General features: G+C 52.6%; 1 protein-coding gene across 1 annotated transcript; it reads right to left on the reverse strand.

Annotated features, from left to right (window-relative positions):
• Positions 1-6,808: 6,808 nt before the first annotated feature.
• B0T26DRAFT_646313 (armadillo-type protein) lies at positions 6,809-10,762 on the reverse strand (the record flags this gene model as incomplete). The annotated part of the gene is made up of 10 exons (XM_060437797.1): positions 6,809-6,984; positions 7,062-7,185; positions 7,276-7,454; positions 7,508-7,550; positions 7,610-8,247; positions 8,342-9,534; positions 9,598-9,782; positions 9,845-10,311; positions 10,422-10,500; positions 10,673-10,762. The coding sequence occupies 10 exons, from the start codon at positions 10,760-10,762 to the stop codon at positions 6,809-6,811; spliced, it is 3,174 nt and encodes a 1,057-aa protein (XP_060295982.1).
• Positions 10,763-10,992: the final 230 nt, after the last annotated feature.

The following is a 10,992-nucleotide window of genomic DNA, read 5'->3' on the forward strand; positions in this document are numbered from 1 at the left end:
GGGTGATCCACAACCAAAAGTCCAAAATTCGATAGACCGAGTATCGCATCTCTGTTGCAGGAGTCCAAACTATTGTCTTGTCCTACTGCTGTAATCTCTAATTTAGGGCAGGGCCGCTAAACCCTTGGGTCCGCCGCCGCCGCTGCCGGAAACGGCCAGAAGCGGTAAGCCGGGGCCCTGGATTTTTGTGTAACTTCCCGAGGTATATATGGATGTACTCCGTACACTTGCTCCGTAGCACTACTCCCTCGGTTTCGCGAGTCGTGAGCTACACCCGACACTTTTTCGACCTACTACCTCGCCCAGCCCCCCACGCTTGCCGCTTGCCGCTTGTTGACGCTTGGAACACAATGCATCTGCGGCCGTCCCAAAATTGAAAGTAAGGAATAGCGGCCCCGACGGACCCACGGTGACCCTGCGGCCAGCGGACGGGAACTCACAGCCATTGGACTCGGACTTTCTCAGATTGCACACACAGACCACAGCTTGACCTGCACCTCAAGCACTCAGGTACCTAAGCTGATGTTGGTTACCTGCGCTAGTCCGTAGGGATATGATACGGATGGCATTGCATTTCGATAACTCGCCTGCTGTCACTGCAACCCTGAGAAGGAAAGCCACAATTACGTCTCTCGATTCCGTATAAGTATGCTATGAAGCTGGGCTCTTGCGCGTTTGCTTGGACTGGGACCCGCAAAATAGCTGAAGCAAACTTTCAAAGCTGTCAGAATCACCGTTCATGAAACCGAGCTGCCGTCAATCGATGTTAGGCTCTTCATGGCGGAAGTACGGATACGCATTGGAACTTTCGTAAACACCGTTACTAATTATCTCATATGGGTATTCGCACTCCGTACAGCACGTCTTAGGTCTTGTGCCGTAACAGCCCAGTGTCCAGATGAGATTGGACATAAATGGGTGTAAGTGAACTGGTGGGCTGGATGTTGTTTATGGGCATCCTGTCGATTGTGGCAGCAAGGGGAAAATCGGAATGAAGCGGGTCCCCTGGTCGGGCCAAGTTGCAGGCTTGCAACATTCTCGTCCTCCCCCCCCCCCTTCCCAGTGCCCGAACACACACTGTGACACAGGCCACCCACAGCGGCCACGCAGCCGGCTAGACAAGGCTCCAGGCTATCGAGCCGTCTTGGCATTGCGATCTCCCGCCTGGGCGCTCCGCTGCCTTGTCTTGGTTCGAGTCGATTGCCTCGATCGCGCTACCTCTACCGATCACTTATCCCAAAAACTCGTCCAGTGGTGCCCCAGGTGGTGCAAAAGTGCGCTTGAAACCGCTTTGAGCAGCTCGGCGCCCTCCTGTCGCCAGGCTCTCTTGACCTTGACAACCTAAGCCCAGACATGTTCACACACGACTACCGTCTTGGATGCATATTGCTCTCGGCTCCGCAGCCGAGCAGTCCCTGGTTGGCTGATTGGTTGGTCGCACGACGTGGGCTAAGGTGTCTGCCAGTAGCCTCTCGACTTTTGTTCCCCGCCCCCGCACTCTTGCCCGTCAGTTGAGGCAGCATCCCACCCCAGCCAGTGTTCAGTGTTTCCCGCCTTCAATGGCCGTCGATGTCTGTCTGGCCGCCTGGCCATGAGCAAATGGAAGCAGGAAAGCTGAAATGGTGCGGCATTGATGGACGACGACACGGCACAGGGTCTGCGGTAGGGACTATTTTCTGCGCGATGCATGCTACTAGTACGGTGCCTCGATGGCCTCTCGACTCGACGGACGTGTTTTCCCCACCCTCAAAGTCGAACTCGAATCGCATCAACACGATCTTCTGCGCGTCTGTCGGGGAACGGCGCTGCGAATTGGAGAGCCTCATCTAATCCCGCCGCCGCAAGTGGCGGTGTGTGGATGGGGATACCGCATCCCGAGCAGCATTCGCCTCTCCTCTTCTCGACCCCCCTCCCCCCCGCGCCCTTTTTCACCGTGTAAAAATGCAGGGTTCCCTTCCTCATTGATCTGATCCGTCCGTTGCGAAGCTGCTGACATTACTCATTTGACCAATCAAGCACCTCCCAACCTGCTTAGTAAAGGAAGATTTTCTTTGGCCATGACTGCGAGACAGCCGCTCATTTGAGACGCCGGGTCTTAGCAGGATCGAGACAGGTTTACAGTTGGCTTACATTCAGCCGTGCGTGTGTGGCGCATTCACTATCCAAACATGTTCCCGCAACCCCAAAAAACAATATCAAGAGGGTGACACCGCGGCCAGTTGCTACCGACTGGGCACTCAAGTGGGCATCTCCCGAGAGGACTAGAAGCTGCCTCATGGTCCTTGCAGAGAGCGTCAGCCTGGACGACGAGAACGAACCTTCGACCGGTCGTTGGTTCATTGGAAAGCAAACACCCGTCTAACTCTCAGTCTGTTGGCATGCTCTTGCACATGTTACGGAACAGCAAAGTAGGAGGAAACTTCTTTCCCACCACACCTCTTGTAGCTGTGTGTGTTAGTGTTCCCACTGTGGCCTGAGAGCAAGAGGAAGAGTGTTCAGCCAGCCAGGCGCCAGGCGAAAAGAAGAAAATCCCTCATTCAATGTACCGCGACTTTTGTTTATGCATTTACCCCCGTCTCATCAGCCTTCCAAGCATCCTCTTGGAACTGGTCTTTATTTGCATGTACCTGCTACCTCAGCGCGGTTTCCCTTCTACATTTTCCCTCGGATTCTTTTGACAATTCTAACCTTATTTTGCTTAGTACACGTGTGTGTGCCCTTTCCTTACCCTCCTCCTCTGGTTATTCGTGGCGTCCCATCTGATGACTTGATGCTTATGTTTTTGTTGGCTCCTCGGTTCGCCAAATGTGTTCAATAATCCATTGGGCACAGCACGAACAAGCAGCAGACCAGAGGATAGATGTACTTGGCCTCAAAAGAATACCGAGCACTAGACTTGGCAATCTTGGCAGGAGAGACTGTTCAAGCTAGAGGCATCGATGGTGAATGATCGTTGATCGTGTTGACGAAAATCCAACCCCTAGGCTCAAACCGGGCTGACCACCCACGTACACGTGTATCTACACGATTCGAAAATATCTCTGTGGAAAGTCCAAAATTTCCACCAACGTTTACCCTTGTGATTCACTGTGTCCTTGGATAAGAGAGGGTCTAGGTATGGGTCCAGAGGACGTAGAGGTCCACGAAAAACAAGCAATGAGGAAAAAGGGGAGGGGTGGAATGGACGGCTTCTTCAGACAGCCAATCCCTTCCGCATCTCTCTCTCCATCCTCCTCTCTCGCATTGGTAGACCTTGGCGGATGGAACGGCTTCCCAGCTCACGAAAACAGAAAGCCTGCCTGCCGCCCGGCTCCCCGCCGCTCGCGGCTCCGTCCCGCAGGGTCCTCCGTAGCTGGCCGCCTAAAGCAAGGCCAATACACAACCATACGCCCGGCTGGCGCCTGCTTCGGCGAGGAGGCTGGAAAAGAAGTGGGGGAGGCGAAAAACAGAGCGGATAGCCCCATATCCAGGTCTTTGCTCCACGGGGGGATCCGGGGCGGCGCCGGCGAAGACGGGGGGACCTAGCTCTCTTCTTGTTTTTCCCTTTGGGACTGGCCTAGTTCTCAGCTTGCAGCTGGCAAATGCGTAAACCGAGTGTGAACATCAACACCGCCATCGCCATCACACACAGAGAGAGACAGTTTGTGTTCCAGTCTGCACAGAGTAGACCCTGTATTCTCTCCCAACTTGCTCGAGAAACGAAAAAAGAGGAAGACCGGCCCCGCGGCAGGCATTCATTCGTAAAGAAAAGGCTTAATCATTGGACAAGGAAAACGAGTCCACTTTGCTCTATTTCTATCCAGTCTAGGTAATTTCCGGCAGTGCCGACTTTCCACACAACACGCGCGCTCTCTTTCTCTCTTTCTGTGTCTCACCACCCACACACACACTCATCACACTGGCGCTCCGGATCCGCGCACACTAGGGTCTAGCATTCACAGCACAAAAAAACGCCAGTCCGGTAAACGGAGTGTATCTTCTATTTTCGTTTTACGCCCCCAAAAAACCCATACCCATGTGTATATGTAAAAAGACAAGGGTCGCCGGTTTTCGGGATGGGATTTGGAGGGAGTCTGGTTTTCTCTTTTTCCTTTCTTCTTACTACCTTCTTGTGTTTTACCTACCTACCTACACATTTACATATCTACCACGTGCTTTGATACAAATCTACAAAGGTACTTACTTACACCAGCTGAAAAACAGCTTCGAGGGGCTCGGGGTTTTTTGCCCTTCCTGGAGGAGAGGGTGGAAGAGAGAGAAACGTGACCAAAGATACGCGGGCGATGTGATCGCAGCTGCCGGTCGTCTCTGCGGGCTTTTGCTGCCCTCTCTCTCTCCGTTTTGGTGGCCATATCCATCGTCATTTGGGACGGATTGTACACTGGTTAGGGCAAGTATAATATGTATATATGCGGTAGAGTTTGTCGGGGACATGTATTGAGCTGCTCGCTTGCTCAGTCACTCACTGTGTGATATCACGGAAGACAGATACCCAAGTAAGGCAGGCATTGCCGTCCTAAAGATGAGTGGCTAGTACGAGCTAGAGATATCATGTCAAGTCAAATTCTCCGATGCCGGCGGAGAACAGCTACCTACCAGATGGCCATACAGTTGCTGTAAGTTTTTTTCTCTCTCTTCCCGTTGCAATTTTATTGGATGAGGCTTGATTGGTAAATGTATGTGCTGTGCTGGCTGTCATCTTTTTCCTTTGCGTGACTTGCAAAAGGACGAACGGTCTAGGCCCTCATACTGCCCCCCCCCCCCAACACCCTCTTGCGAGCAACACGTCGTCTAGATATCTCTGTCCATATTTGCTAGTGGCCAGCCCGCAGTGGCTGCATAAAACTTTTGGGATCGAGTTTTTAAAATGTGAAATGCATATTGTGTCAAGGACGCCAACATATCTTGGGGGTCCAATGGTTGAGCAGGCCAATATCACGAGATCGTGTTGTTTATGTCGTTCATTCGCCACCCGTGGGAGAAAGCGAATCCTCACCGTACTGAAACCGCAACAGTGGTACGGCTTGAACCCATCGCCACCAGCCGCAATCGAAAGTATTAGTTAGATGAGGTCGTATGATAGTGATTCCGTCTTTGTTGACTTTGCCATCTCGATCGTCCTATTGTATGCCCTACCATCGCCCTGCCATCGCCCTGCCTTACATCATGCTTCCCAGATCCTTGGCAGGCCGACTGTACCGCCATCACACTCACACTCAGAGGCGCCCTACTTTCGCCACCACAGTGAGATTGCAGGTCGTAGCTAGCTGAATAACACATACGTACATACAACATCTGAGACGCCGCCAGCCTATGCAGACAGGGCAACTGTTCGGCACATCAAGCTACGTACCTTGGATTTCTACCAGAGCCCCAGACTACTAGTAGCAACTACGAGACAACAATCTAGTCCCTGAATGTTTGTTGGCCTAGCACTTGGGTAAGATAAATATTATAGCCTAGCAAATAAACCGGCTAGGAAAAGCCTTCAATAGGTGTTTGAGAGAAGAGGTAGGCCTCTGGGATTCTGGGATTTCAATAGCCTTGACCTCCTTCGGCGAAAAGCCTTTCGTGCGAACCGTAACGCATTGAGCCCTTTCAAATCCTGGAAAGTCCATCGCTAATAAACATTCAGATGATTGGGTTGTAAATCCCAAGATAAAGCTAGCCTGGTTAGGTCAACAAACCGGAACAAGCTGGCTAGCAAGATCAGCTCAGTCTTCATGGACGGGATGTCGAAGAACTATATCCATAGATACGGCCAGCGGTGGGTAGACAAGATGATCCATTACCACCACACTGAAAGCACGAAGTGAGATCAACAAACTGTTACTCCGAACACCCATCCTGCTTGGTTGGCGGTCTGCCACCCTATTGAGACGACCAGCACTTCCAACACTCTGCCATCTCAAGGGGTAAGATAGGGGAGTCAGATGTTTTGGAAGGGTGACAACGGTCAGGGAGACAAAGAGGCCAATGGACAAAGGCGCAGAGACACAGATAGGCAGACGGGTCATCAGGGATGATATATATCAGTGCTGTATTCCCTATTACTCGGTAAAGATATGTCTTGGGAGTTGAATTTCCGAGACACTGAGTATATGACATGACTCTTTCAGTCGTATGGGCTGACCCCTCGAGAGCACCAACAGCCATTGACGACAAGATTAGCAGGCACGTGCAAGTCACTTACATCAAAGAATCTTACCTTCCCTACATGGCAAGATCCGGACTTCGGAAGACAAAACATACTCGCTGGTGAAATATTCGACAACACACTCGCTATGATAGCTTGTGTTTTCTCGGCCAACTATAATCCATCTCCTCTAGGTAACCCTTATGCCCGGGCCCAGAGGGGATCGAAGACGGGCGAGTACAGAAGCGGCGCATACGTAGAGTGACTAAATAAATGAAGAATTATATCCTCATTCTCCTAAGATCCCGGCCAGGTGACGCCGCATTTGCATGCCCTGTATCCCTCCCGCCACCAAAATAGCTCGTCTTGCCCTTAGTCTCCACCCAGCGCCTGTAAAACACCTAAACTCTTACCAGTCCACCTCTTCAATCACCTGCGTTTCGTCTCGGTTCTTGGTACACTTGCACCCGGTGAGACTTTTGGAAGCATAATCGGCTCGGCTATCAACCCCATCGAACCGGGGGTCTTGGGTAATAATAATGGTAGGTGGTGTAACGGAGGGCAGTGTTGGGAAACAGTGCCATAGTTGCAATGATTCCGTGGCTCGAGGTCCATCTTGGCAAACACTGATATGCACTACCAACGGACCGAAGCTGTCAAGGGGGTCATTCACTAGCTCGTACCATTTGCTGCGGCTGCGGCTACTTGGGCGGCCACCACAGCCTGTTGCTGGGCTGCAAGAGCTTGGACCTCGGCTTGTTGGCAAACTGCTGCAATGACGGTTTGCTCTTCGGTAGACAGGTGTGAGGTTAAGGACGCGTAGAATTGGGGCTGTTCTTGTTGCATTTCTGTGGCGGAATTAGCAGACGTCTAATGGGTGGCGAACAGATTCACTCCAGTACGAGACCGAGGGGCAGAAACTTACTCAGGAACGAAAGTCTGAAAGTGCTGTAGGGGTCGAGCTTGTCGAGGGGAGTCTCTAATAGCACGCTGTCCTCGCCAAGCTCGTCCTCAGAAAGCTCTGTTTCTGTGGCGCCGAACTTTTGTGCCTGAATCAAGTTCATGTCAGCAACCTTACGGATCTGAAGTATCCTCAATGTCAACTCGACCGCAGAAGGGGGCATCCATCTGGTCCTTACCTCCTCGTTGAGGAACTCGAGATACGCTGTGCTCTCATCCTTGGCGTCGCTAGACTCCTCCTCAACTCCCCCTTCGGCATCCCAGGTCGCTTCGTCCTCGTTCCACTCTTCGTCCTCGTCCTCATAACCGTAAGTTCCGCCTTCGAGTTGGAAGTCATCCTTCAAAGCCTCATCGCGGTCTGGAGCCTTATCAGCTGTCGTGGTCAAATCAGGGTTAGAGTCTTAGACTTACTCTTCAATGCCGCTGGCAGGGAGCTGAAGAGAACCGTGATGCCCTGGTAAATGTTAGGTTATGTCTGGCGTCATTGAAGTATTGAAAATACACGTGACTAACCTGGAGGAGTCTGGGCCACCCGACTGAAACGCTCGCCGGGACCTGGTCGGCCGGTATGTTGAGAAGCGCAACAATGGCCACAATGCACAGTTTCTTATCATGCACTCGGGTAAACGAGTCCATGCTGCCAAACCAGAGGCTGAAAAACTTGTTCGTCCATCCTTGCGATTCGAGGATGCGAAGTGCGAATAGAGGGTCATAATAAATGGCGTTGATGACCATCTCCATGAGGTGGATCCTGTATGGTTTGATCTTGACCTCTTGTGTTGCGAGCACACCCATTGCCATGTTGATGAATCCGTGAACGCAGCCGTCAATGTGACCGCGGAGGCTCAGCATTATGGCCTCGGCGAGCTTGCACGCACAAATCCGGTCTACGCCACCGCCAACCTTGCCGTCCGTGAACATATCTTCGACCATCGAGAACAATGCCTTGACATACTCAGGGTTCTGGATGAGCTGCGGGGAACCATACTGCACAAAGTTGTCCAGGGCAGGCAGCATATCCTCGAGATACAGCTCGGCTCCAGACTTGAAGGTCGTGTGAATAAGCTCAAACGCCTGCCACATGGTAGGGGAGATTTGCTTAGCGGCGAATGTACAGCTATCGATGATCTCAAAAACCTCATTATAAAGATCTGGAGAGACAGTTAGAATATATTCGTAGGTAGCACCGGTAGCGCGGGAAGCTCCCAGGCAAAAGACGGGCAAGAAGAGGGGAGCTTGGCTTACCATAAAGCTTATTCTCCAACGTCACCTGGATAACGGGCATCAGCACTCCTTCAATATGGAGCAGGACGTCTGGAGTGCTCTCGAGTGTGAGGATAAGAGTGCCAATGGTTTGCAAGACTCCTAGTGCTGTGATGCTCTTGTCATCTAGGAAGTCGCCGTACTCGGCCTCCGGATCATCTCGCTTCTCGTTATTCTCCAGCAGCTCTCTGACAATGCGCAGGTACGTGTCACGTAGCTGCTCGCTAAGAGCCACGGCGAACGGAGTAAGCTCGGCAGCGAAGACCTCGACAAAATCCTCCATTACGTTTGCCAGGGCATCGATGTCAGCTTCGTTGGCCAGCTTGAGGAGCTGTTGCATGATGGTAGGGATGCTCTGCTGCATGCTCGTCCGGATGATGTCGTGCCGAATCAGGGGCTGCAGGGCCAGGGCCGCGGTCACACGGACTGGGAGCTTGGGATCCGCCATGGCGTCGAGAATATGGCGATATATGATGAGGAGATTGCCCTGGTCCTTGAAGTTCAACGCCTCGAACTTTTCAACAGTATCGCAAGCGCGGGCTCGGAGGAAACCTTGCTGGCTGCTGAAATCCGGGAAAACATAACGGACGAGGAAATATTCGACCTGATCGGCGATTGGGGATTTCCTACCCAGAATCACCGGCGCGAGCGTTCCGATCATGCGCAAAGCACCTTCCTTTGCAATGTGGTTTTTCTTGTCTTCGGGAGCCTGCTCATATTGATTGACCACCTCATTGATGAACTTGAGGATCTCAAACGTCTGCTTCCTCCGAGCCTTTGTCAGCGTGACCAAGAAGTTAGTGGCCGAGACATCGGGTGCAGACACTTCCTCGTAGAAGTTAAGCTTGCGATGAAGATACTCCTCCGGCTCTTCCTCAAACTTCTCAAGGTCATCCTCGGAAAGACAGAGGACGGGGAAGATGAAGTGCGTAACCAGGTTGGTCAAGTGCGGCATCAGGTGTGTCCACATTTCCTTGGGGCGGATGCATTCGTCGAGAAACACAATCGTATACGAAAGACAAGGCCGGCTTAGCCAAGATGTCTTGGAAACCCACTTCTCAATCTCTGAGAGATAGTGCTTGAGGATTTCGGGCGCAACCTGGGCTGAGAACTCTTTGGCAAACAAGGCTTGGCTTTCGCTAGCCTTGTCCATAAAGGACTGCGGGTTACCATGTCTGCAGGTCCATCAGCAATAGAGACCAAGATGGTCATGAGTTTTCAAGGGGGGAATCCCATACCTAATATAAAGACGGTTGAGGTTAAAGTAGGCCCACTTCTTTGCCTTCCACCAGTGGTGACGCTCTCGCTCTTGGGGGTCTTCGTTCATGGCAATGGCAGGCGTGGCCTTGGCCACGGTCTGGAGGAAGACGGTACACCATCCCAAGTTGACGGGTCCTCGCCGGAGGAACTCGGACAGTTCGAGCTGCGATATTGCGGTCAGTGAGCTATCTCGGGCGTCCACCCCTGCTCCCGATCAAAACCTACCCATGTCGCATGCTTGTACGACTTTAGGGCGATATGCAGCATCTCCCCAGCCTCTTCGCTCTCCTGGTTCACCAGCTCGTTGCATATCGTCAGCAGCCTGGGGAAGCTCGCCTCGATAATATTCTCGAAATTCTCTCTGCTGCCCCCGACACCGGCCTTGAAGCGATAGGCTCGGCAGATGGCGAGAAGGCACTGGAGACCAGCGAGAACCGAGGGCGCGTCATTGGTGTTGAGCAGCTGGATGGTGTAGTCCATGAACTTGGGCCATTGACCCGGGAAGTCGAAGTGGAGGATGCGTTGCAGGATAGGAACCAGCTGGTGGCGCACCAGGTTCTGAGACCCGGCGAGGATGGGCAGTAACCGGTCTCGAAAGCGCCCCTTGGCATCCTCGGGTATCATCGACTCGGCAGGGTAGGCATCCTGGGCTTGCCACGCGCGGTTGACGCGGTTCTTGAGGTAGATAACGGCTGGCAGGCGAAAGTCAGTAGTGTTCCTTGGGTGTTTTTGTTGGGAACAAAGAGGAATATGGGGTATGTTGAGGGGTGCGTGGTGGGTAACATCGCGACAGTGGACATACTGGAAAGCTGGAGGTTGACATTTGGCTCGGACTGGATGAGATCCAGAAGGATGTCTGTAAAATTTGGTTGCTCCTCGGCCTGCGATGGAAAAAGAGTCAGTGCTAGCCATGGTGCGGATGGATTTGTTGTCGCCGTCGCGAAATGGGCGAGACAGCAACGTGGGATGGGGGGCGGGAACGTGTCTCGAATCTCGATAAGCAGCACGCAGCACGCAGCGCAGCCTCAAAATAACCCACAACAACAAACGTACCAGCTTCAGCTGAAGCTCGGCCTGGTGGCGAGTCTCGGCGTTGGCGTCGAGGGTGGCGACGATGCAACGGCGAATGGCGGCGGCATCCATCGTGGGCAGCTTTTTAGACCAATTCGAGCATCCAGACGCGTTCAGGGGCAGTAATGAGTGCTGGCGAAGGGGGGGAGAAGGGGACAAAAACTAGATGTGGGTTGAAGATGTCGAGGGCGGCCAAGCTTAAAAAAAATTTGGGTCAAAATCCGCGTCCCGTTAGTTCTCCCAAGCAACTGCTGCAGTCTAGGGTCGGCTACAGCCCCAGAATGGCGGGGCATATGAAGTTA

The sequence above is a fragment of the Lasiosphaeria miniovina genome (assembly GCF_030549165.1).
Source record: "Lasiosphaeria miniovina strain SMH2392-1A chromosome Unknown B0T26scaffold_4, whole genome shotgun sequence".
Taxonomy (NCBI): Eukaryota; Fungi; Ascomycota; class Sordariomycetes; order Sordariales; family Lasiosphaeriaceae; genus Lasiosphaeria; species Lasiosphaeria miniovina.